Genomic DNA, 27,777 nt, shown 5'->3' with positions numbered 1-27,777 from the left:
ATATAAAGGATTATTATAAAAGGTTATATAAAAAGGTATAACAAGCTGACTTCCCTCACAGGCATGCTGGGAGTTGAAGTTTTGCTACATCTGGAGGGCTGCCAGTTTGAGACACCTGCAGTATATGATATATATAAATGTCAGATATCGTTTGTACATGGTTAATATATAGGATGTGATATCTGCGTCAAATTGGCTTCTCTCCTGTGTGAATTCTTATGTCTTTTAAGTGTTGCTTTCTCAGTAAAACATTTCCCACATTCAGAACATGAAAATGGCCTCTCTCCTGTGTGAGTTCTTTCATGTTTAACAAGATCTGATTTCTGACTAAAACATTTTCCACAATCTGAACATTAAAATGGCTTCTCCCGAGTGAGTTTTTTGATGATGAACAAGACTTGATTTCATAGTATAACATTTTCCACATTCTGAACATGAAAATGGCTTCTCCCCTGTGTGAGTTTTGACGCTCCATATCAAAGACTTAGACCTATCTCCCTGGAAGACTGCAGGCATAACCTCTATTAGGGACATACTAGATAGAACGGGAAATATCCACTTCCTGTCTTAACGGGAAACCTTCCCACTACCACACATGGAATTCTATAAAAGTCTACAAATCAGAAGTTTGCTAAACACTGGGTGGCTGTCTAACTTTCGTATGCCAGCGAGATTGCTAGGCACATTTAACACCTCAGGAAACACATTTAGAGGTATTACCTTTTTCTATGATTTGCTGGAAGACAAAACAGGCACAGCTGCCTTTCCCTACATGGACAGATGGGAAAGAGACCTCCGATGCTCCATCACCTCCGAACAATGGCAGTTGGCTTTTCACAACATACCTAGCATTTTTAGATGTGCCAATCATCAGGAAGCTATACTCAAAACCATCCATAGGTGGTACTTCACGCCACATAGGTAGTACAAGGTAGAGCCCACATGTACTAATACCTTCTGGAGGAATAGTGGTCAGATCAGTACATTGTTGCACATACTTTGGGAATGCCCGACCCTCCAAGCCATTTGGTCGGGTATTAATCTCGTTGTTTCCAGATTATTAGGCATAGAGACACAAATAAGCCCAGCATCTGCACTACTGATGTTAGATCTTGACCTTTAGCCCCCCATGTCCAGGACAGTAATTGCTCATATCTTCATGTCCACTAAACTGTTTATAACTAGGAAATGGAAATCCCCATTAACCCCAACCTTATCTGAAATCCTGTCTTATGTAAACCTCCTATGTGAATACGAGCGTGTCCATGCACTGGCAAACCATCGTGATCTTAGCTTCCTAAAACACTGGGATCTCTGGTTACACAGCCCTCACTATGTCTCCATGAACCCTTAACCCCTTAAGGACCGAGCCCTTTTTCACCTTAAGGGCCAGAGCATTTTTTGAATATCGGACCACTGTCACTTTAAACATTAATAACTCTGGAATGCTTTTAGTTATCATTCTGATTCTGAGATTGTTTTTTCGTGACATATTCTACTTTAACTTAGTGGTAAAATTTTTGTGGTAACTTGCATCCTTTCTTGGTGAAAAATCCCCAAATTTGATGAAAAAAATGGAAATTTTGCATTTTTCTAACTTTGAAGCTCTCTGCATGTAAGGAAAATGGATATTCAAAATAATTTTTTTTGGTTTCACATATACAATATGTCTACTTTATGTTTGCATCATAAAATTTATGAGTTTTTACTTTTGGAAGACACCAGAGGGCTTCAAAGTTCAGCAGCAATTTTCCAATTTTTCACAAAATTTTCAAACTCACTATTTTTTAGGGACCAGTTCAGGTTTGAAGTGGATTTAAAGGGCCTTCATATTAGAAATACCCCATAAATGACCCCATTAAAAAAACTGCACCCCCCAAAGTATTCAAAATGACAGTCAGTGTTTTAACCCTTTAGGTGTTTCACAAGAATAGCAGCAAAGTGAAGGAGAAAATTCACAATCTTCATTTTTTACACTCGCATGTTCTTGTAGACCCAATTTTTGAATTTTTGCAAGGGGTAAAAAGGAGAAAATTTTTACTTGTATTTGAAACCCAATTTCTCTCGAGTAAGCACATACCTCATATGTCTATGTTAATTGTTCAGTGGGCGCAGTAGAGGGCTCAGAAGGGAAGGAGCGACAAATGGTTTTTGGGGGGCATGTCACCTTTAGGAAGCCCCTATGGTGCCAGGACAGCAAAAAAAAAAACACGTGGCATACCATTTTGGAAACTACACCCCTCGGGGAACGTAACAAGGGGTAATGTGAACCTTAATACCCTACAGGTGTTTCACGACTTTTGCATATGTGAAAAAAAAAATTTTTTTTTACCTAAAATGTTTGGTTTCCCAAAATTTGTACATTTTTGAAAAGGGTAATAGCAGAAAACACCCACCAAAATTTGAAGCCCAATTTCTCCCGATTCAGAAAACACCCCATATGGGGGTGAAAAGTGTTCTGCTGGCGCACTACAGGTCTCAGGAGAGAAGGAGTCACATTTGGCTTTTTGAAAGCAAATTTTGCTCGGGGGGCATGTCGCATTTAGGGAGCCCCTATGGTGCCAGGACAGCAAAAAAAAAACGACATGGCATACCATTTTGGAAACTAGACTCCTTGAGGAACGTAACAAGGGATAAAGTGAACCTTAATACCCCACAGGTGTTTCACGACTTTTGCATATGTAAAAAAAATATTTTTTTTTTACCAAAAATGCTTGGTTTAGCAAAAATTTTACATTTTTAAAAAAGGTAATAGCAGAAAATACCCCCCAACATTTGAAGCCCAATTTCTCCCGATTCAGAAGACACCCAATATGGGGATGAAAAGTGCTCTGCTGGCGCACTACAGGTCTCAGAAGAGAAGGAGTCACATTTGGCTTTTTGAAAGCAAATTTTGCTCTGTGGGCATGCCGCATTTAGGAAGCCCCTATGGTGCCAGGACAGCAAAAAAAAAAAAAACACATGGCATACGATTTTGGAAACTGGACCCCTCGGCGAATGTAACAAGGGGTTAAGTGAACAGTTATACCCCACAGGTGTTTCATGACTTTTGTATATGTAAAAAAAAAAATTTTTTTTTTTACCTAAAATGCTTGTTTTCCCAAAAATTTTACATTTTTAAAAAGGGTAATAGCAGAAAATACCCCCCAAAATTTGTAACACAATTTCTTCCGAGTACGGCGATACCCCATATGTGGCCCTAAACTGTTGCCTTGAAATACGACAGGGCTCCAAAGTGAGAGCGCCATGCGCATTTGAGGCCTAAATTAGGGACTTGCATAGGGGTGGACATAGGGGTATTCTATGCCAGTGATTCCCAAACAGGGTGCCTCCAGCTGTTGTAAAACTCCCAGCATGCCTAGACAGTCAGTGGCTATCTGGCAATACTGGGAGTGGTTGTTTTGCAACAGCTGGAGGCTCCGTTCTGGAAACAGTGGCGTACCAAACGTTTTTCATTTTTATTGGGGAGGGGAGGGGGGCTGTGTAGGGGTATGTGTATATGTAGTGTTTTTTACTTTTTATTATATTGTGTGTAGTGTAGTGTTTTTAGGGTACAGTCACATGGGCGGGGGTTCACAGTAGTTTCTCGCTGGCAGCTTGAGCTGCGGCAGAAAATTTGCCGCAGCTCAAACTTGCAGCCGGATACTTACTGTAATCCTCTGCCCATGTGAGTGTACCCTGTACGTTCACATTGGGGGGGGGGGGAACATCCAGCTGTTGCAAAACTACAACTCCCAGCATGTACGGTCTATCAGTGCATGCTGGGAGTTGTAGTTTTGCAACCGCTGGAGGCTCCGTTTTGGAAACAGTGACGTACCAGACGTTTTTCATTTTTATTGGGGAGGGGAGGGGGGCTGTGTAGGGGTATGTATATATGTAGTGTTTTTTATTTTATTTTTTGTTAGTGTAGTGTTTTTAGGGTACAGTCGCACGGGCGGGGGTTCACAGTAGTTTCTCGCTGGGGTTCACATTGGGGGGGAGGGGGGGAGAAACATTCAGCTGTTGCAAAACTACAACTCCCAGCATGTACGGTCTATCAGTGCATGCTGGGAGTTGTAGTTTTGCAACAGCTGGAGACACACAGGTTGTGAAACACCGAGTTTGGTAACAAACCCAGTGTTTTGCAACCAGTGTGCCTTCAGCTGTTGCAAAAGCTACAACCCCCAGCATGTACGGACAGCATAAGGGCATGCTGGGTCTTGAGTTATGCAACAGCCGGAGGCATACTACTTTGGCTGGGGATGCTGGGGATTGTAGTTATGCAACAGCTGGAGACACACTGGTTTGCTACTTAACTCAGTGTGCCTTCAGCTGTTGCAAAACTACGACTCTCAGCAGTCACCGACAGCCAACCACCAGATGCACCACTACAACTCCCAGCATGCACTTTAGCTGATTGTGCAAGCTGGGAGTTGTAGTTATACAACAGCTGAAGGTACACTTTTCCATAGAAAAATGTGCCTCCAGCTGTTGCAAAACTACAAGTCCCAGCATGCCCATAAGTTGTGGTGGTCTGCCTCCTGCTGTTGCATAACTACAGCTCCCAGCATGCCCTTTTTGCATGCTGGGAGCTGTTGCTAAGCAACAGCAGGAGGCTGTCACTCACCTCCTGCTGCTGCTCCACGATGCCGCCGCACAGGTCAGTCCCTCACCGTCGCTCCTGGGGCCCCGATCCCAACAGGGACGCCGGGGATTGGGGTCTGCAGCACCCGGGGTGCACGTCCCGCACCCGCTCACGTCCTCCGGAAGAGGGGCGGAGCGGGTTGCGGGAGTGACACCCGCAGCAGGCGCCCCGATTGGTCGGCCGGTAATCCGGCCGCCGAATCAGAGCGATCGTGAGGTGGCACCAGTGCCACCTCACCCCTGCTGGCTCTGGCTGTTCGGGGCCGTCTCCGACGGCCCTGATCAGCCAGTAATTCCGGGTCATCGGGTCACTGGAGACCCGATTGACCTGGAATCCGTCGCAGATTGCTGGACTGAATTGTCCAGCGATCTGCGGCAATCGCCGACATGGGGGGACATAATGACCACCCTGGGCGATATGCCGGGATGCCTGCTGAACGATTTCAGCAGGCATCCGGCCCCGGCTCCCCTCCGGCTAGCGGCGGGGGCCGGAAATGCTCAGGGCGTATCCATACGCCCTCGGTCCTTAAGGACTTGGAAACGGGGGCGTATTGATACGCCCTATGTCCTTAAGGGGTTAAACTAAACAATAAGGGTGTCTATTCTATTGTCTTCTTCCTCTGTTCTACCTCCTTCACTTTTCTTCTCTTTTTTTTACCCCTGGAGGAGTGTGTGCATTAAACTGTGATTTATTGTGGGTGTGATTTTACATTCTGTTGTTACGAAGGGCTTAGTTCGGCTGATGCCCTTTCTTTTTTCCTCCTTTTCCTTTTTTCTTGTTATGCCTACTACTCGAAGAGACTCCCACCAAGCTGATATGCTGATGCTGAAGAGGTATATTGACAGGAATCACTTGTTTATGAGACTATTAGGGATCGACCGATATTGATTTTTTTTTGGGCCGATAACGATAACCTGTAAACCTTCAGGCCGATAGCCGATAACTTATACCGATATTCCGTGCATTTAAATTTTTTTGGAAAAAAAAAAATTCTACACATCTGCTGTTAAATGAACATGTTTATTGTTTACGTTTAACTTTTTTTGTAAAGTTTTTTTCATAGGTAAATAAACATAAATAATACAGAAACATACCAGTCAGATTGCAGCAAAACAATGGTGATATGTCAAATACAACAAATTGGACCACTTGTGTTTTTTAAATAAATATCAGTCATAAGGTAACAAGAACAACAATGTTCAATGGCACATAGTCCATACTTAGATTAAATCTTAGTAAAATGAGCAGCAATGACATAGGCAATTATATCAAAGGGATACTACAGTGTATATGAGCAAGGCACCAAGACAGCTTCATTAAAGGGGTACTCCAGTGGAAAACTTTTTTTAAATCAACTGGTCCCGGAAAGTTAAACAGATTTGCAAATTTACTTCTATTAAAAAATCTTAATCCTTCTAGCACTTATTAGCTGCTGAATACTAGAGGAAATAATTTTCTTTTTGGAACACAGAGCTCTCTGCTGACATGAGCACAGTGCTCTGCTGACATCCCTGTCCATTTTAAGAACTGTCCAGAGTAGAAGAAAATTCCCATAGCAAACATATGCTGCTCTGGACAGTTCCTAAAATGGACAGAGGTGTCAGCAGAGAGCACTGTGCTCATGATGTCAGCAGAGAGCTCTGTGTTCCAATAAAAAAAGAATTTCCTCTGTAGTATTCAGCAGCTAATAAGTACTGGAAGGATTAAGATTTTTTAACAGAAGTAATTTACAAATCTGTTTAACCTTCTGCCACCAGTTGATGTAAAAAAAAGTTTTACACCGGAGTACCCCTTTAAGCTACATTTGTTTTGTTGCCTAACTGCTTAGCCTTAGTGTCAATTTAAAGTAATTTAAACACATGGTTTAATGCATATACTAAAGAATATTACATTTAAAACAAGATAAATGTTGAGTAACTTAAGCTTTCTAGCTGAGTAACGATAGGTAGCATAACCTATAAGGCTAGACAATCATACAGTTATTGGTCTTGGGGAGCAGAGGAAATAGTAGTGGGCACTACACACAGGACCAGTTCCTGAGCAACCCAGATCATTCAGCGAATGCCAAGCCATGTTAACCTGCTATCCAGCTTCAAGGTTACACAAAAGAGTTAAGACAGACATTAAATAACATTTTTATGAAAAGTATGCTAAAGTAATCTAAAACTTTAGAATTTCTTCAATAATTCCAGTTGAGAAGGAGTACATTGTAGTGCAGAAAGCACAACATTTCTGCATGTTCTCCTGTTAAACGGCTTCTGTTTCTTTCATAAATTGCTGACACGTCACTGAAAACACGCTCACTAGGTACAGAGGAGGGTGGAGAGCAAAGGTATCTTCTGGCATAAGAAGCAAGGGTTTTAAAGCGTGTCTCATTTTCTTTCCACCACTCAAGTGGATTGCCCTTTCTATTGATCACTGGCTCTTTTAAATAAAGATTAAGCTCATTGTCAAGGCTGACTTTTGGTGAAGTTAGAGAATCCCCTACATGAGGCCCCAATAAAACGCTGAACATGGCATCAATTTGGTTTTTTTCCATGTGTTTCCTTTTTGGGAATTTGTAGGTTTCTGTTGCATCATCATCTTGCTCTTCCAGACTAGTACTACTAGTAGCATGTTCTTCCAGACTAGTACTACTAGTAGCATGTTCTTCCAGACTAGTACTACTAGTAGCATGTTCTTCCAGACTAGTACTACTAGTAGCATGTTCTTCCAGACTAGTACTACTAGTAGCATGTTCTTCCAGACTAGTACTACTAGTCGCATGTTCTTCCAGACTAGTACTACTAGTAGCATGTTCTTCCAGACTAGTACTTGTAGTAGCATCAGGCTCTTCCACAAAATCCAGACTAGTAGCATCAGGCTCTTCCAGATGTGACCTTTCTAGAACCTGCACCTCCTTTTGCATATTATCTTCTGTCAGCCATTTTTTTTTGCCTTGGCCAATACATTATCAGAAGAGAAAGCATGATGTTTGAATCGGGGATCTAAAAGACATGCCAACACTACGTTTATATTCTCTTCATACTTCAAAAAACGTTTGTTGAGGCTTTCGTTCATAACCTCCCTGAGTGTTTTAATTCCACGTGTAGTGGGCCCTTCATTCTCTTGAAGAAGCATCTTCAGCACTCTCACACATGGAATAACTGATGACACACTTGAGTCGTAATGGATAACCTCTAGGGTCACTTCCTCTATTGGGAGGAGGGTCTGAATAAGATTTGCTACAATCTCCCACTGATCAGCATTAGGGCAAGAATAGCCCCCATGCTCACCAGCATAGATGCTAAGAGCTCGCTTCTGTCCCAGCATTCTTTGTAACATGTGGAGTTCCACCTTGTTGGAACAGCCTGAATCAGGCTGCTTTTGGGCAGGCCAAGGTCTGACTGAATGCACCTCAGTCGGTGCTTGGCAATGAATGAATGGTGGAAATGACTTGCGCACTTTAGCATGGCAATTATGTCGATCACAGTTCTCTGTCTTGACAGACCATCATTTACTACAAGTTGCAGGGTGTGTGCCATGCAGCTGAGATCTGACACTTCAGTAAGCCTCATTCCTTTCACCATGTTTGCTCCGCTGTCTCGAAGCACAAGCAGCACTCTATCTTTGCTTATCCCCCAGTCATCAAGCATGCCTAGAAACATTTCTTTGATGTACTCGCCAGTGTGGGATCCTTGCATCACCTTTGTGTTCAAAACCAACTGCCTTTTTGTCCATCCATTATCAATGAAGTGACACGTAAGACTCATTAGTGATTCTGTTGATCCGGACCAGCAGTCCGTAGTGAATGAGAGTGAATTACCGGCGTTCTCTGGTTGTAATAGTGTTTTTACTTTCTGAATCACCTTCTGATGAATCTTTGGCAGCATTTCGGTTCTGTAAAACTTTTCATTTTTCAGTGTGTACCTTGGCTCAACTATGGACATCAAGCGCTTAAAGCCAGAGTCAGACACCATTGTAAATGACTGGTTATCCGTAACCATCATCTCTGTGATTGCCCTGTCCAGAAGTTGGGATCTTTCATCGGACTTTTGCCACTTTGTGCGTTTCTGAAATAGGTCTTTTATGTTTGTCTGGAATAGAGTTGGTGTTTCACATGATTCCTTTTCATTTGTTTTCCGTGCTCCATTAAATAATTCAACATGATGAATTCTTAGATGGGTCCAAAGATTGGATGTATTCGTTGTTTTTGCAGTTGCAGATCCCATGCTCACATTGGTTTTGCATGTGTTGCACATTGCCTGTCCTGGGAAGGGTTCAAGAAGAAATCCCATGCCCCAATTTAAAAAACAAAAAAAGCTCATATTAAAGTACATGTTCTTACCTTCATAATGACCTGGTCCCCGTCCAAATTGCCCATTCCGTTCGCCCGCAATCCCAGCTGAAACTCCGTTACTTCCTGCTTCATGTACCTCTCTGTCTTCCGGTCTGCACATGGGTTCCCACAGTTCCTTTCGTTTCTAGCAGGGCTCCAGCCCAGCCTACACTGCCTTACTTCTCCACCCCCTCATTAATGTAATAACGCCCACACATTTCTCTTCTCCCCCACCCTCCCCCGTTCTGCTATCCCCCTAGCTTCCCCAGCACAGGTGGCAGCCTGTCTCATCCAATCCCCACTCATGCACGTGTTCCCCGGCTAGTGATCCAGCTATGTAAGCAGTTTGCTTATCTAGCTTTCATCACTAGTGTCAGAGGAAGAAAGCCTCATCATGGTAAATCAATGTGCACAAGTGAAACATGCAATACAAAGAAAACAAATATATATTAACCCATGTATGTTTGTGTATATATATATATATATATATATATATATATATATATATATATATATTATACACATACATTTGCACATGTGTATGTCTGCATGTGCATATACACACACACACACACACACACTTACACATGTGTGTCTGTATGTGCATGTGTGTGTTTATATATATATACATTTCTCTTTTGCACCCTCCTTATATGCCAGTGTTTCCCAACTAGTGTGCCTCCAGCTGTTTCAAAACTACAACTCCCAGCATGCCCGGACAGCCTTCAGCTGTCCGGGCATGCTGTGAGTTGTAGTATTGCAACAGCTGGAGGCACACTGGTTTGGAAAAAACACGGGCATATAAGGACGCCACCGCTTCATGACATGGTGACATCCCTGAGGTACCTGGGGCAGATGAGTAGGGGGGTCCCTATTCATTACTTTCAATAAAACACATCTACCACTATGGCTTATTTTTAGGGGATGTCTTATTTTTTAATTACAGTAAGAATGATACAACATTTCTCTTTTGCACCCTCCAAATGTGCCAGGGTTTCCCAACCAGTGTGCCTCCAGCTGTTGCAAAACTACAACTCCCAGCATGCCCGGACAGCCAAAGGCTGTCTGTGCATGCAGGGAGTTGTAGTTTTGCAACAGCAGGAGGCACACTGGTTGGGGAACACTGGCCTAGAAGCATCGGAAAATGCTTTATATAGCCTAGAACAGTGTTTCCCAACCAGGATGCCTCCAGCTGTTGCAAAACTACAACTCCCAGCATGCCCGGACAGCTGAAGGCTGTCTGTGCATGCTGGGAGTTGTAGTTTTGCAACAGCAGGAGGCACACTGGTTGGGAAACACTGGCCTAGGGGAAAATACTTTATATAGCCTAGAACAGTGTTTCCCAACCAGGGTGCCTCCAGCTGTTGCAAAACTACAACTCCCAGCATTCCCGGACAGCTGAAGGCTGTCTGTGCATGCTGGGAGTTGTAGTTTTGCAACAGCAGGAGGCACACTGGCCTAGGGGAAAATACTTTATATAGCCTAGAACAGTGTTTCCCAACCAGGGTGCCCCCAGCTGTTGCAAAACTACAACTCCCAGCCTGCCCGGACAGCTGAAGGCACACTGGTTGGGAAACACTGGCCTAGGGGAAAATACTTTATATAGCCTAGAACAGTGTTTCCCAACCAGGGTGCCCCCAGCTGTTGCAAAACTACAACTCCCAGCATGCCCGGACAGCTGAAGGCTATACGGGCAAGCTGGGAGTTGTAGTTTTGCAACAGCAGGAGGCACCCTGATTTGAAAACACTGGAATAGAAGCAGAGAACAATGCTTTATATAGCCTAGAACAGTGTTTTTCCTAACCAGGGTGCCTCCAGCTGTTGCAAAACTACAACTCCCAGCATGCCCGGACAGCTGAAGGCTGTCTGTGCATGCTGGGAGTTGTAGTTTTGCAACAGCAGGAGGCACACTGGTTGGGAAACACTGGCCTAGGGGAAAATACTTTATATAGTCTAGAACAGTGTTTCCCAACCAGGGTGCCCCCAGCTGTTGCAAAACTACAACTCCCAGCATGCCCGGACAGCTGAAGGCACACTGGTTGGGAAACACTGGCCTAGGGGAAAATACTTTATATAGCCTAGAACAGTGTTTCCCAACCAGGGTGCCCCCAGCTGTTGCAAAACTACAACTCCCAGCATGCCCGGACAGCTGAAGGCACACTGGTTGGGAAACACTGGCCTAGGGGAAAATACTTTATATAGCCTAGAACAGTGTTTCCCAACCAGGGTGCCCCCAGCTGTTGCAAAACTACAACTCCCAGCCTGCCCGGACAGCTGAAGGCACACTGGTTTGCAAAAAAATGGTACTACAAGCAGGGGGGGGGGGGGGGGGGGGGTGCCTGCCTCTGCACACACGATTTATTTTCAACTCTTTAGAAAAGATATATACCTCATGCCCTCTCCTGACCTGTAGCACTATATGACCGCTGCTTCAGCCCTGATCAAAGCAGGGACATATACTTCTATAGCCCAGATGCAGGGGAGTGCGCTCCTGGGCTATAGAAGTCTGTATTCTTGTTCCGATCAGCGCTGAGTCCTCGGTAATATAGTGCTGCCGGGAGGACACAGCGCTAAACTGGACAGGGGAGAGTGCAGGGGGACAAATACAGGGCACAAATGAGGGTGATTACAGGTTTTTTTGACTGAGGCAGGGAAGAACACTGCCAGTTCCTGCTCTAACCTGCCGTGGGATAAGAATGAAAGTGAAAGTGTGCGCAGGGGCTGCTCTAATTGGCTGAAGCAGCTATTACATATTCATAGCTGCTCAGCCAACCACGTAGGAGGGGAGGGGGGAAATGATTATTTATGAGATGGGGCGGGCAGAGGCCGTGCACGGGGCGGGCAGCCGAACTGAAGGCTGCGTGGGGTATTGTGGGAATGTGTTGCGTCACGGCCCCCAGTATAACGGAGGTGAATGGGGGGTCAAAAGTCACCAGAAACTGTAACTGCTGAGCTTCCTGACTGACAAAAGAATCGCTGAAAACATAATTTCCATGCAGGATGGGTGATGTAAGTGATTTACAAACTTATATAACTTTCATTTATGCACCTAAACCTGTACAATTTTTCTCCGTGGGACATCTCCTTTCACTAAAATAGTCCCAAATTGTACTTTTACTGTTTCTTTGTGCATCCATCTGCATTGAAAGAAGAGGGTTACAACAAGCTACAGTGAGGTTTGGAGTAAGTTGAGGATGAAGAAAAAACAATATCAATATTAATATGAATAATATGAGATCCCAGCATGTACCTGGCCGTTACTGATGCTGATAGGAGTGTAAATGCTGTCAGCAGTCGTACTCCTGCCATGCTCACCCAGTCAGTACATACTGGGATGCTATTAGCCTTTTACTTATTGGAGCAGTACAGATAATACTACTATTGACCCACTACACTCTGAATATATTACTACAACACACTGTACCCTCTTGATTACAATACTACCACATACTGTGCTCTCTGAATATAATCTTGCCATGCACCCTCTGAATACAATACCGTAATGTATTGTGGCCCATAAAAACCATACTACCACAAAAATTCCTTTATAATATACACTATGGTCGACATGTATAATTGTCTTTAAACTGTTTTTTTTTTGTGTCTAAATATGGTGCAAAAAAGGCGCAAGCAGGGTTTATTTGTGCCTTTTTTTGTGCTTGAGTTGCAATCCAATGATTTTGGCAATACACATATGGAAAGGTTTTATGAACTGCGCTTTTTTGTGAATAGGCGCAAAAAAAGGTGCAAAGCCACAAAAAAGTCTCTAAAACTTCACTAGCCCAGGCTTTTTGGTGTATGTGAAGAGAGAAATTTCAGAAATGTGACCTGCACAAAATTTCAAATGCTCTGCTACCTTTTAATAAGTTTTGTGCTCCTACACATTACCAGCACACAAAAAAGGTGTAGAAAAATGCTTCACTTACACCTACAATGATAAAAGCTTCACTTACACCTACAATGATAAATACCAGCCTATACCTCTGAAATGCAAAACACTCTGTGCCCCTCATATATAGTAGTAATGCCCCATCCTGTGCCCCCACATATAATAACTATAACCCCTCCTGTTCCCCCTACATAATAATGCCCTTTGTCCTGTGCCCATTGCATATAATGCACCATGTGCTGTGCCCCTCACATATAATGCCCCTGCCATGTTTCCCTCACATATAATGCCTCCTGTCCTGCCCCCTCAGGGGGCATTATATGTGAGGGGCACAGGACAGGGGGTATTATAAGTGAGGGGCACATAATGGGGCAATATAAGTGAGGGGCAAATGTCAGGGGGGCATTATATGGGCACATGACAAGGGGGCTCTTGTCATGTGCCCCTCACATATATTGCCCCCTGTCCTGTGCCTCTCACATATAATGCCCCCTGAGGGGCTATGACAGGGGGCATTATATGTGAGGGGCACAGGACATGGGGCATTATATATGAGGGGCACATGACAGGGGGCATTATATGTGAGGAACACAGGACAGGGGGCATTATATGTGGGGTCACAGGACAGGGGGGTATTATATATGAGGGGCACATGACAGGGGGGGGATTATATGTAGGGGCACATGACTGGGGGGATTATATGTGGGGGCACATGACAGGGGGCATTATAAGTGGGGTCACAGGACAGGGGGTATTATATATGAGGGGCACATGACGGGGGGATATGTAGGGGCACATGACTGGAGGGATTATATGTGGGGGCACATGACAGGGGGCATTATAAGTGGGGTCACAGGACAGGGGGTATTATATATGAGGGGCACATGACATGGGGCATTATATGTGAGGAACACAGGACATGGGGCATTATATGTGGGGTCACAGGACAGGGGGGTATTATATATGAGGGGCACATGACAGGGGGGGAATTATATGTAGGGGCACATGACTGGGGGGATTATATGTGGGGGCACATGACAGGGGGCATTATAAGTGGGGTCACAGGACAGGGGTATTATATATGAGGGGCACATGACAGGGGGGGATTATATATATATGAGGGGCACATGACAGGGGGGATTATATATGAGGAGCACATGACAGGGGGGGATTATATAGGAGGGGCACATGACAAGGGGGGGATTATATGTGGGGGCACATGACAGCCCCCCCCCCCCCGTCATGTGCCCATATAATGCACCCCTGACTTATAATCCCCCGTGTCTTGTGCCCCTCACATATAATGCCCCCTGTCATGCCCCCTCAGGGGGCATTTTATGTGAAGGCACAGGACATGGGGCATTATATGTGAGGGGCACAGGACAGGGGGCATTATATGGGCACATGACAGGACAGCCCCCCCCCCTTGTCATGTGCCCCTCATAAATAATACACCGTCCTGTGACCCCACACATAATGCCCCATGTTCCTCACATATAATACCCTCCTCACATGTGCCCCTCACTTATATTTGCCCCCCTCACTGATAATTTGCCCGTCCATCCATACAGCGCCCGAGCAGAGCAGCGATCACCTTTCTCACACGCTGGTACGTTCTAGTACTGTGAGTGAGAGCTGCGGCGACGTGATCTCTGGGCGCCGGCGCAATGATGTGATCACGTCGGCCTGCCGTGGATGGCGTCCCCGCGGCTCTCACTCCCACTGCAAGATGGAAGCAGCATGAGAAAGGTGAGGGAGTGGAGGAGCGGGACAGCGGACAGCTCCCGCTCCACCATCCTGTCAGATGTATTTGCAAAGGGTTACACAACTAGATTGCGCCGCACGGTAAAACAGGGCGTGCGCACGAATCGCGGGACTTCAGTCCCGGCCCGAAGTTCAGGGCCGGGACTGAAGTCCCGCGATTCGTGCGCACGCCTTGTTTTGCACATTATCGGCAGGTTACAAGCCGATACCGATAACGGGGAAAACCGTGAATATCGGCCGATAAGATCGGCCGTGCCGATCCCTAGTGACTATGTCAGCTACCTCCGTATTGTCTCTTTTGGACTGTTCTTTAGTAGGACATTACTAGTTTTTACAGTAAAACGTCGACTGCTCATTTGATTTCTCTGGAAATAATTGTACTTTATTTTCCTTTTGTGTATGTTACAAATTCTTTCTGTTATTGAAAACCAATAAAACTTAAAAAAAAAAAAAAAAAAAAAAAAGACAAAGAATTACCAGAACATACAGTCAAGTACAAAACTCCCACAATCTCCTCCAATTGCTTAAGTAAATTCAGGTAACATAGCTACACATGGGTAGGCAGTCAAGAAATCCGCACCCGACTGATGTCAAGACAATAGACAGAACAGTAGACAACCACACACTCACTCACACTCCCGGAGCACCCCTCCAGTTCTAGTCCAAGATAATATCTGCCAGACTATCAAGGAGAGATGACCCGCTCTGGGAGGACTACCGACTCACCAATTAGGAGCCAGGGCATCAAAACCTTATCAAAATTCTTGGGGCAATTGCGACTAATGTACAGTGTCCTGTATAACGTATATACCTGTTTACCAAGTTAAACTACCATGTAATGGGGGAGGGGGAAGTATCTTTTCAGGTCATAATCAGAACCTTCCCTGCACAAAACAATAAAAAAGCGAATGAGAAGGCGCCTATGGGAGCCAGAGGCCAGATCATTAATGACCCCTATCAGACAAACCACTGGGGAGAACTCATAGGGGAATTCTAAGTGATCCGTCAATCGCTTCCCTCCAGAAGGGTTCCACACAAGGGCAGCTCCACATCGCATGTAAAAGGGAGCACACATCTGCATTACACCGGAAACAAGAATTTGAGGAGGAGACCCCAATACGGAACAAACCTAACCGGAGTATAGTACAAACATAAATTGAATCTGAATAAGTAAATCTCTAGCGCTCACCACCGTGGGGTAAAAGGTTTTTGTCACTTCTCGCCTTTGTCCGTCTGTCAAATCAGGAATATCCCCCACCCATTTAACAAAAGCCAACTCAAACGGATTTGGACCTGCCGACTGTACCAATGCATATCCCTGAGTCAGGGGTTTAGGGAGGTCCGTGGTACCCAGAAGCAGCTCCACATCAGAAAAGACTGGAGTCACGTCAAGAGAGCCAAACTGCGCCCTCATCGCATGTCTCTGCTGGAAGTAACGAAACTGGGAGATAATAGTGGTCACATAGTTCCTGGAAAGAGGGAGACTCCCCAAACAAATGCATGGCAAACTTGACTCCATGACCGCTCCAGAATACGGCCGCCTCCAACCCCTGCAGGTGCTCAAAATGAGGGTTTCCCCACAGAGGTGCTCTGGGGGACAGGATCGGCAACGGAAAGCATCTAGAGACCACCGACCACACCTCAGCCCCAGTTCTCAGAGGGATCAACAGTTTGGAAGTATCAGAGTTTCATACAAACCCAAAAGAGCTCCTGCAAGAACAGTAGAGGCGTTTTTCAGATCCAGGTCGATCCAGCAGGCAGCATACACCAACTGAGACGCTAGGAAGTAATTATGTATGTGAGGAGCAGCTAACCCCCCTCTCTGTTTGGACGCCTGAAGCAGCGCCTGACCCAACCACGGTGATTTGTCCTGCCAATAGAAGGACCTCAAAGCGCCACTCAGCCTCGTAAAAAAAAACTCTTGGGGGGAATCACTGGAGATAAATGGAAAAGATATAGAAATGTAAGTAAATGCACCATTTTAAAAATATGAATCCGGCCAGCCAGGGAGAGAGGCAACGGAGACCAAGCTTGTAATTTAGTTGTCACCGGCAACAACACTGGTTCCAGATTGAGCCCCACATAATCAGTCACACACGCAGAAATCTCTACTCCAAAATACCGAAATTGATTAACCGTCTGCAACCCATGAGGAAGAGACAGAACATGATCCATTGTCACCGACAAAGGCATCAGGGAAGACTTAGCCCAGTTAACCTGGAGCCCAGAAAAGGAGCTAAATTCAGCCAGAAGTGAAAACAAAGCCCTCAGGGAGCCCTGGACATTCGTCAAGTAAAGCAAAGGCTCAACTGCTAAGGCAAACAAAAAGGGAGAAAGTGGCCATCCCTGCCTGGAACCCCTACCTAGCTGAAAGATCTCAGAGACCTCCAGATTAGTTCTTGCCCTAGCCCTGGGACTGTCATACAACAATCGAACCCATGCCCCAAACCAAAGGACTCCCAAAACACCCCTCAGATACAACCATTCCACCGAATCAAAAGCTTTATAGACATCTAAGCTAACAACATATTACCCCGAGGCCTCCCCTTCCGCTGCAGCAATGTTAAGGTGCAACCGCTGGACGTTAATGTCAGTATCCCTCCCAGGCATCAAGCCTGTTTGGTCAGGATGGATGATAGCGGCTATAACCTTATGTAACCGATTTGCCAAGATTTTAGCCAAAATTTGGATATCAACATTAAGGAGGGAAATAGGTCTATAAGAATCTGGAATCGTAGGATCCTTTCCCGGTTTGGAAAGAATCAGTCTCCCAGTCTCCAAGGCCACATAAAAAAAAAAATTCAGTAATATAGGTATCAGCCGCTCCTCATTCGCCCTGTACCAGTCTCCAATCATGCCATCCAGTCCCGGAGTTTTCCCCAACTGCAAAGAAGCAATAGATAAAGAAAGTTCCTCACCAGAAAAGGGGGCATCTAACTTGGCCACCTGGGCCGTTGTCAATGGCGTTAGAGGCAAACTCCAAAAGAAGGGCACTAAACCATCTGGAACAGTGGGTATGCGGGAGGTATAAAGATCCCTATAGAAGTCACGAAACACAGTATTAATACCAACAGGATCAGAAACCAGAGACCCATTAACCCCCCTAATACAGGGTATAGCCACCATTGGCCTACTCTCCCTGGCCAAATACGCCAGCCACTTGCCGTTCTTATCCCCAAATTCAAATAATGCTGCCTCCCTGTCCACCAATCTCTTTTGAATCTTCTCCCTCTGAAGGATCAGGAGGGCCCTTTGGGCAGTCAACCATTTATGTTCAGCCTCAGGGGAAGGGTCCTCACCACCTCAGCCTCCAGAACCCCAATCTCAACCTGCAATGCTCTCTCCCTGGCCGTACACACCTGCCGCTGCCCAGCCACCCCCGCCATGAACTGCCCCGTACATGCGCTTTATAAGTATCCCATTGGACTTACTTGTCAGGGTGGGCTCTATTATGTTCCCAAAAACAGGTAAGTGCTTCTAGCAAGGACGTAGTCACCACCTCCTCCCGCAGCCAGCCAGGGTGCATCCGCCAGACCCTAGAGGAGTGACAAGGGCCTAGGTTCAGGGACAGAACAAGAGCTGAGTGGTCAGAGATCCCCCTAGTGGTGTACAGGACCTCTCTTACCAGAGGAATAAGGTCAGAGGAGGCATACGCCAGATCTATCCTGGAGAACGATTTATGCACCGCTGTTTAGAAGGAGAATATGGGGTCAGACGGATGCTTCCAGCGCCGAACCTCAGTAAGGGACAACGCCACACTCCAATTATTAAGGCCATGACAGCCCAAATCAGCTGCTCCGGTACGATCAACACTGGGATCAGGGACCACATTAAAGTCGCCTAAAAGGAGAACAGGCAAAGAGGGAAACGTTAACAATTTGAACTTAATACAGTCTAAGACAGCGACATGAAACGGAGGGGGGACATATACGGATACCAAATGAAAACTAAAGGCACGTAGGGAACACCGGATAATCACAAACCTACCAAAATGATCACAGGCCACTTGATCAATGACCTGGGGAATGGATTTAGTAACATAATAATAAGATAGACAATCCCCTCGCAGAGGAAGAATAGGTAGAGTGTCAGCCCCTCGCTATCCATGCCCTCTTAAGGGCAAGTATTTTCTGACCAGTTAGATGTTTCCTGTAAGCAAATCAGATGTGGGGATTGCTTTTTAATGAAGTCCAAACAAAGGGCCCTCTTAAATTTGGAGTTAAGACCTCTAACATTCCAGCTCACTAATCTAAGGGAACCCATAATATACACCCAACCAAGCAAGCAGCAGGATAAACACTATAAACCGGAGAGCTCCACTTCTCCCACAAAAAGGTCTGAGTAGAAATAAGATTGTACCTGGGACACAACACCACCACCTGAGGAACTCCGGGAACACACACACCACACATACCACAGACAAAAACACCAACCAGACGACCAACCAACAGACATAGACAACAAAAACAAATGCAAGTTTAAGCAAAAACAAGCCCCCCCCCAAAAAAAAAAATCCCTGCCTAACCCTAGGAACTTGTGCAGGCCTAGACCCTAAACACTAACAGGTGAGTAGTAGCAAGAACTCAAGTAACTCAAACACAGCTTCTGCTCCGCTCCCGCTCCGGTCAGTCTCCAAGCTGCGCCCGCCACTGCCACACTGCTTCTGCTATGCCACCGGACCACAGAGGGGGTAAGTGAGGGCCCTCAGGAGGTGAAATCAGGGTGAAATTTGGTCGGGCCCGTGGTATCACAGTGGAGTGCGACCACTCAGATCACCATCCAAGCCATGCCCCGCTGTGTGAGTTTTTTGATGTTGAACAAGATATGTTTTCTTAGTAAAACATTTAACACATTCTGAACATGAAAATGGCTTCTCCCCTGTGTGAGTTCTTTGATGTTGAACAAGATATGATTTCAAAATAAAGCATTTTCCACATTCTGAACATGAAAATGGCTTTTCCCCTGTGTGAGTTCTTTGATGTTGAGCAAGATCTGATTTCCTAGTAAAACATTTTCCACATTCTGAACATGAAAATGGCTTCTCCCCTGTGTGAGTTCTTTGATGCAGAACAAGATATGTTTTCCCAGTAAAACATTTTCCACATTCTGAACATAAAAATGGCTTCTCTCCAGTGTGAGTTCTTTGATGTTGAACAAGATATGATTTCAAAGCAAAACATTTTCCACATTCTGAACATGAAAATGGCTTTTTCCCTGTGTGAGCTCTTTGATGTCGAACAAGATCTGATTTCCAAGTAAAACATTTTCCACATTCTGAACATGAAAATGACTTGTCCCCTGTGTGAGTTCTTTGATGTTTAATAAGACTTAGCTGATGAGTAAAACATTTTCCACATTCTGAACATGAAAATGGCTTCTCTCCTGTGTGAGTTCTTTGATGTACAACAAGATCTGATTTAAAAGTAAAACATTTCCCACATTCTGAACATGAAAATGGCTTGTCCCCTGTGTGAGTTTTTTGATGTCTAATAAGACCTGATTTAAAAGTAAAACATTTCCCACATTCTGAGCATGAAAATGGCTTCTCTCCTGTGTGAGTTCTTTGATGTTTAACAAGACCTGATTTAAAAGGAAAACATTTCCCACATTCTGAGCATGAAAATGGCTTGTCCCCTGTGTGAGTTTTTTGATGTCTAATAAGACATGATTTAAAAGGAAAACATTTCCCACAGTCTGAGCATGAAAATGGCTTCTCTCCTGTGTGAGTTCTTTGATGTTTAACAAGACCTGATTTAAAAGGAAAATATTTCCCACATTCTGAACATGAAAATTGCGTCTCCCCTGTATGAGTTCTTTGATGTCTAATAAGACTTTGCTGATGAGTAAAACATTTTCCACATTCTGAGCATGTAAATGGCTTGTCCCCTGTGTGAGTTCTTTGATGTACAAGAAGTTCTAATTTAAAAGTAAAACATTTCCCACATTCTGAACATGAAAATGGCTTGTCCCTTGTGTGAGTTCTTTGATGTCTAATAAGACTTTTTTGATGAGTAAAACATTTTCCACATTCTGAACAGGAAAACGGCTTCTCTCCTGTGTGAGTTCTTTGATGCTCAATAAGATTTGATTTCTGAGTGAAACATTTTCCACATTCTGAGCATGAATATGATTTCTCTCCTGTGTGAGTTCTTTGATGTCTAACAAGATGTGATTTATAAGTAAAACATTTCCCACACTCTAAACATGACACTGGCTTTTCCCTTGTATTAGCTTTTTGATGTCCATCATTCCTTCTGCGGCTTTTATTTTGCTGAACATCCTGTGATGACTGAGAAGACAGGACCTGTATATAAGGATGAGATGACAGATCTTGGCTGTGAAGGGCTGAGGGTGTATCTGGGATAATGGAATGTTCTTCATATGTATCTTGTGTGATATCATCATCTGCTTTATAATCTGAAGATATAAGATTCTCCTCTGATCTCCTGCTACAAGAATCTGCAGAGAATAACACACATTTTATTATCAGTATTAACCCCTTAACGACCCAGGATATTTAATCTTTCCTCTAAGAGCCAAAACTCTTATTTTGCCATAAAATTTTTTCTTTCATTCACTGTGCGGTAAAATTATTTCTCAGGTGAATACGATCACAATACTCATACATAATTTTGTTATGTTTTACTACTTTGTAACCCCTTAAAGGGGCACTCCACTGCTCCAGCATTCAAAACATTTTGTTATGAACGCTGGGCTCGGGCTGCGGGGGTCGTGATGTCACGGTTATGCCCCTCGTAACGTCAAGCCACGCCCTATCAATGTAAGTCTATTGGAGGGGGCGTGGGGGGGGGGGGGCGGGAATGTGCGATGTCACAAATGCTGGGAGTCAAAGAATGCTGGGAGTGGCAGTTACCAACTACAACACCCAGCATGCCCTCATACAGCCTATACCTCTGCAGCAGACCCAAAACCGCGACTACCAGCATGTTGCACCATTACTTTTACTATACTAGTATATGGTGAAACATGCTGGGAGTAGTTTTGGGTTGGGGCAGCTGCAGAGCCATAGGCCGTATCAGGGCATGGTGGGTGATGTAGTTAAATACTTCAACTCCCAGCATTCCTTGACACAGCCTCTGACTTTGCAGCTGACCCGAAACTACAACTCCCAGCATGTTGTACCATGACCTATACTACTATATAGTGCAACATGCTGGGAGTTGTAGTTTTGCCACAGGCAGAGAGCCTTAGGTTTCAGATCACTGATTTATAGCAGAAAAAATAGTAAATAAAATATATATTTTTTTAAAATTGTAATGTGAAAAATCCCCTCCCCTAATAAAAGTTTGATTACACCCCCCCCCCCCCACTCTTCCTTTTCCCATTTTTGGAATAAAATAATGTAAACAAAAATAAACATTTTTGCATATTTGGTGTAAATATCTGAACTACCGTATATACTCGAGTATAAGCCGACCCGAGTATAAGCCGAGACCCCTAATTTCAACCCAAAATCCCAGGAAAAGTTATTGACTCGAGTATAAGCCTAGGGTGGGAAATACATCATCCCCCCCTGTCATCATCCAGACCCGTCATTAACATCTTCATCATCATCACCGCCTGTCATCAACCAGACCCTCATCATCATCACCTGTCATTATCCCCTTGTCATCATCCCACACATCCCCCTTCATCATCCTCTTGTCATCATCCCACACATCCCCCCTTCATCATCCCCTTGTCATCATCCCACACATCCCCCTTCATCATCCCCTTGTCATCATCCCACACATCCCCCCTTCATCATCCCCTTGTCATCATCCCCACCCCCCTTCATCATCCCCTTGTAATCATCCCACACACCCCCCTTCATCATCCCCACCCCCCTTCATCATCCCACACCCCCCCCCCTTCATCATCCTCTTGTCATCATCCCACACCCCCCCCCTTGATCATCCTCTTCTCATCATCCGCCCTCAGTGGTCTTCAACCTGCGGACCTCCAGAGGTTTCAATACTACAACTCCCAGCAAGCCCGGGCAGCCATCGGCTGTCCGGGCTTGCTGGGAGTTGTAGTTTTGAAACCTCCGGAGGTCCGCAGGTTGAAGACCACTGCGGCCTTCGACATCATCCAGCCCCCTCTCACCCCCTTTAGTTCTGTAAAGTACTCACCTCTGCTCGGCGCTGGTCCGGTGCTGCAGGACTGTCCGGTGAGGAGGTGGTCCGGTGGGATAGTGGTTCCGGGCTGCTATCTTCACTGGGGGCGCCTCTTCTCCGCGCTTCCGGCCCGGAATAGAGGCGTTGCCTTGACAACGACGCAGAAGTACGTTGGCAATGAACGCACCTCTGCGTCGTTGTCAAGGCAACGTGACTATTCTGAGGCCGGGTCCGAAGCGCTTAGAAGAGGCCTCCCCGGTGAAGATAGCAGCCCGGAACCACTATCCCACCGGACCACCTCCTCTCCGGACAGCCCTGCAGCACCGGACCAGCGCCGAGCGGAGGTGAGTACTGTACAGAACTAAAGGGGGGTGAGAGGGGGCTGGATGATGTCGAAGGCCGCAGTGGTCTTCAACCTGCGGACCTCCGGAGGTTTCAAAACTACAACTCCCAGCAAGCCCGGACAGCCGATGGCTGCCCGGGCTTGCTGGGAGTTGTAGTTTTGAAACCTCTGGAGGTCCGCAGGTTGAAGACCACTGCGGGTGGAGAGTTCACTCGAGTATAAGCCGAGGGGGGTGTTTTCAGCACGAAAAATCGTGCTGAAAAACTCGGCTTATATTCGAGTATATACGGTATTATAATATAATGTTGTTAATTAAACCGCACAGTGAATGGCGCAAATGTAAAAAATAGCAGAGAAAAAAAAAGTATAAAAAGCGAAACAAAAGAACAATCTATACAAAAACTACAGATCACGGTGCAAATAAAAACGAGGAAAATATACAGGAAAATAAAGTGTTATGGGGGGGGCAGAAATATTACAGAAAAATTACAAAAAGTTATAATACAATATAATACAATAACACAAAACCTATATATATTGGGTATCGATGTCATTGTTTGGACACAATATAGATGACGTCATTGGTACCAAAAAGTGCGCTGCATAAGAATGGAAGCCACAAATTATGTATTATTTTTGTTTTTGTGGTAAAATGATCTATCTACTTACCACCAGTACCTACCTACACCCTCTACCTACCAACGCTATCTACCTACCGCCATTATCTGCCTTCATACTGGCGTTATCTACACTATTTAGGGCACTGAGGAAAGAATTGGGAAACGTGCTGGAAACGTGCGGTGCCTGACATGTTTCTCCGGCAGATTCTGTGGGGAGGAAAAGGAAAGAGAACGACTTCAGGAAGACGCCCCCTGTGAGTCACTACATGTAACTGCACTGTAATCACTTATATGGTCTGCAGTGCCTGTGTAGAGCCGGGGGCACTGTATGGGGGGATATTAGTCTGTGTACAGGGGTTTTATTCAGTATCAGTATGGCAGTATTATCCCGTCACTATATGGTGGTAATGGTGGTGGTCATGATGTGGTGCAATTATTCATCCCTTTTATTCCTTTATCACCACAAAATCCTGATGTCCCGATCAGCTGAGAGGACGGTGGGAGGGCCCTTACCTGCCTCCTCGCCATCTGATCAGTGTTCTATTACTCCAAGACTGAAGCAGCAGAGCACTGATAACAATGATCAATGTTATGGCATAGCACTGATCAGTATATACAATCAGAAGATTGCAGGTAATAGTCCCCTATGGGGGCAAAAAAAAAAAAAAAAAGTTAATACATGTGAATAAGCCCCTCCCCTAATTAAAGTTTGAATCCCCCATTTACATTTTTTTTAACTAAATGTAATAAAAAAATAAATAAATAAAAAATCCCATGTGGTACCGCCGTGTGCATAAATGTCCGAACTATTAGAATATAAGATTAGCCAAACCGCACGGCCGATGGCGTACACGTAAAAAAATACCAAATTCCAAAATTGTGCATTTTTGGTCACTTCATATACCATAAAAATATTAATAAATTGCGGTAAAAAGTCCCATTTAAAAAAAATGACCCTCATACAGACGCGTATATGAAAGAGAAAATAAAGTTATGGAGCTCAAAAGAGGAGAATTTTAAACATATTAATGTTGGTGCATGAATTTTTTAAAGTAGTAAAATAAAATAAAACCTATTTAAATTGGGTATCCTTGTAACCGTCTGGACCTAAAGAATAAAGATAAGGTGTTACTTTTACCGAAAAGTGCACGGCGTAAAAACGGAAGCCCTAGAAAGAGGCAATTTGGCGTTTTTTTTTTTTATTTCACCCCACAAGCAAAGTTTTTTTGTTTCGCCGCAGATTAGGTTATAAAATAATTGCTGTGATTACAAAGTACGATTGGTGACGCAAAAAACAACAAGCCTCATGTGGGTCTGTAGGTGCAAAATTGAACGCATTATGATTTTTAGAAGGTGATAAGGGAAAAAACGAAAGTGCAAAAATAAAAAAAACTTTCTGTGGAGCATACAGCAGCTGATAAGTATTGGAAGGATTAGGATTTTATAATAGAAGTCATTTACAAATCTGTATAATTTTATGGCACCAGATGATTTTTTTAAAATGTTTTTCCACTGGAGAACCCCTTTAAGGTGGAAATGGGTTTAACCCCTTAAGGACTCAACGTTTTTCTGTATTTGCAGTTTTTTTGTGCCACCAGCTGTACTTTGTAATTACATCAATCATTTTACCCAAAAATCTATGGTGAAAAGATATTTGTAGGACAAAATAAAATAAAATAAAAACGCTATTTTGTAACTTTTGGGGGCTTCTGTTTCTACGCAGTACATTTTTGGGTAAAAAAGACACTTTCTCTTTATTCTGTAGTTCCATACGGTTAAAATGATCGGGACATCACGGTTTCACCACAGTGTCCCCGATCAGCCTGACTGAGCTGCCCGGAAGCATTTATTTATTTATTTTAGATGCGGCAATTAACTTTAATCGCCGCGTCTAAAGGGTTAATACCGGGCATCAGCGCAATCAGTGATGTCCGGTATTAGCCACGGGTCCCGCTCATTGCTAGGTGCCGGGCCCGACCCTGTGTTACAGCACGGGAGCGGGTGCACCCTGCGTCCTTAAGAGGTTAGGGTGATAGTGGTCTGTGTACAGGGATTTTATTCTGTATCAGTACGGTAGTATTATCCCGTCACTATATGATCAAGGAAGGCATAAGAGGCGAGGGAGGCATGGGAGGCGAGGGAGGCATAAGAGGTGAGGGAGGCATAAGAGGCGAGGGAGGCATGGGAGGCGAGGGGGGCATGGGAGGCGAGGGGGGCATGGGAGGCGAGGGGGGCATGGGAGGCGAGGGGGGCATGGGAGGCGAGGAAGGCATGGGAGGCGAGGAAGGCATGGGAGGCGAGGAAGGCATGGGAGGCGAGGAAGGCATGGGAGGCGAGGAAGGCATGGGAGGCGAGGAGGGCATGGGAGGCGAGGGGGGCATGGAAGGTGAGGGAGGCATAAGAGGCGAGGGAGGCATAAGAGGTGAGGGAGGCATGGGAGGTGATGGAGGCATGGGAGGTGATGGAGGCATGGGAGGTGATGGAGGCATAAGAGGCGAGGGAGGCATAAGAGGCGAGGGAGGCATAAGAGGCGAGGGAGGCATAAGAGGCGAGGGAGGCATAAGAGGTGAGGGAGGCATGGGAGGCGAGGGAGGCATAAGAGGCGAGGGAGGCATAAGAGGCGAGGGAGGCATGGGAGGTGAGGGAGGCATGGGAGGTGAGGGAGGCATGGGAGGTGAGGGGGGCATGGGAGGTGAGGGGGGCATGGGAGGCGAGGGAGGCATAAGAGGCGAGGGGGGCATGGGAGGCGAGGGAGGCATGGGAGGCGAGGGAGGCATAAGAGGCGAGGGAGGCATGGGAGGTGAGGGAGGCATAAGAGGCGAGGAAGGCATAGGAGGTGAGGGAGGCATAAGAGGTGAGGGAGGCATGGGAGGCGATGGAGGCGTGAGGGGGGCATGAAAGGCAAGGTGACAATCTGACAGAAGGCCTCCTCAAAAGGGTCCCAAAATGGTGATCTCTCTCTCTCTCTCTTTCGTAACCTAGTGTCAATTAGAATAGAGAAAGACAAAAGCTCTTCGAGATCCCTGATACATGGACTTGAGCTGTTCTGCCGCAGAGGGAGAATGGACAGGGAGATTAAAGGGGAACTCCACTGCCCCAGCGGTCAGAACATTTAGTTCCAAACGCTGGGTGTGGGCTGCGGGGGTCATGATGTCACACCGTGCCCACTCAGTGCAAGTATATGGGAGCGGGTGTGATGGCCTTGTACACATAGGGATATTTCTTGTCCATATTCCAGCTGTAGTATCACATTAGTTTACATTTTGGCTGAATAGAAGAATATACAGAAGAGACAGGACAGAGAGATTAAAGAATTCTACACAATTATTACAGCAGAAGAATCTGTGACTCTTCTCTATATTAAGTTGTTACTACTCACCTGGGCGGTTACCTGTAGGAATGTCCTCCTTATACTGCTCATCACAGCTCACATCTGTCTCTTCTTCTTCTTCTTCCTTCATATCTGTAGCATTAATATTGTTCAGATCTTTTCCTGTCAGAATGTCCTCCTTATACTGCTCATCACCGATCACATCTGTCTCTTCTTCTTCCTTTATATTGGTAGAATTAATATTGTACAGATCTTTTTCTGTCGGAATGTCCTCCGTATACTGCTCCTCACAGCTCACATCTGTCTCTTCTTCTTCCTTTATATCTGTAGCATTAATATTGTTCAGATCTTTTGCTGTCAGAATGTCCTCCTTATACTGCTCATCACCGCTCACATCTGTCTCTTCTTCTTCCTTCATATCTGTAGCATTAACATTGTTCAGATCTTTTCCTGTCGGGATGTCCTCCTTATACTGCTCATAACCGCTCACATCTGTCTCTGGAGCATTAACATTGTTAAGATCTTCTCCCTGATTCATAAGATGTGGAAGAAATATTGTAAAAGTCATCAGACAGTAGGAGAAGTCACGTGGGATGTTATAGATGAGGAGTCATAGAGGGTGAGGGGACTGACCACAAGAGCTTCACAGCCCTTCTACAGATCATAGGGAATATCTCCATCTACCTGATCATCCTGTGGAAGAAGAGGACGGGGACACCTCTCTGGTGCTGTTCTCTTACTGGATCTGACTGTAGGGAACACATACAGAGA

At 45.1% G+C, this 27,777-nt stretch overlaps 2 protein-coding genes across 4 annotated transcripts in view; both read right to left on the bottom strand.

Annotated features, from left to right (window-relative positions):
- LOC130298217 (oocyte zinc finger protein XlCOF22-like) overlaps nucleotides 1-27,777 on the bottom strand; it is a 300,794-nt gene that overhangs the window by 151,106 nt on the left and 121,911 nt on the right. For all 3 annotated transcript variants that reach the window (XM_056551134.1, XM_056551131.1, XM_056551132.1), the window contains 2 exons: nucleotides 27,691-27,755; nucleotides 27,055-27,535 (listed from right to left, as the gene is read on the bottom strand). In XM_056551134.1, coding sequence (XP_056407109.1) covers nucleotides 27,055-27,535; nucleotides 27,691-27,755 — 546 coding nt within the window. The remainder of the gene's footprint in view (nucleotides 1-27,054; nucleotides 27,536-27,690; nucleotides 27,756-27,777) is intronic.
- Nucleotides 19,193-21,043, bottom strand: LOC130298223 (oocyte zinc finger protein XlCOF7.1-like; the record flags this gene model as incomplete). The annotated part of the gene is made up of 1 exon (XM_056551142.1): nucleotides 19,193-21,043. A coding segment is annotated over one exon (1,701 nt), but the record flags the coding sequence as incomplete, so codon positions are not given.

The sequence above is a fragment of the Hyla sarda genome (assembly GCF_029499605.1).
Source record: "Hyla sarda isolate aHylSar1 chromosome 1 unlocalized genomic scaffold, aHylSar1.hap1 SUPER_1_unloc_5, whole genome shotgun sequence".
In the NCBI taxonomy this organism is placed as follows: domain Eukaryota; kingdom Metazoa; phylum Chordata; class Amphibia; order Anura; family Hylidae; genus Hyla; species Hyla sarda.
Note: the sequence above shows the minus strand (reverse complement) of the source record. Positions and strands in the feature narration are given on the sequence as shown.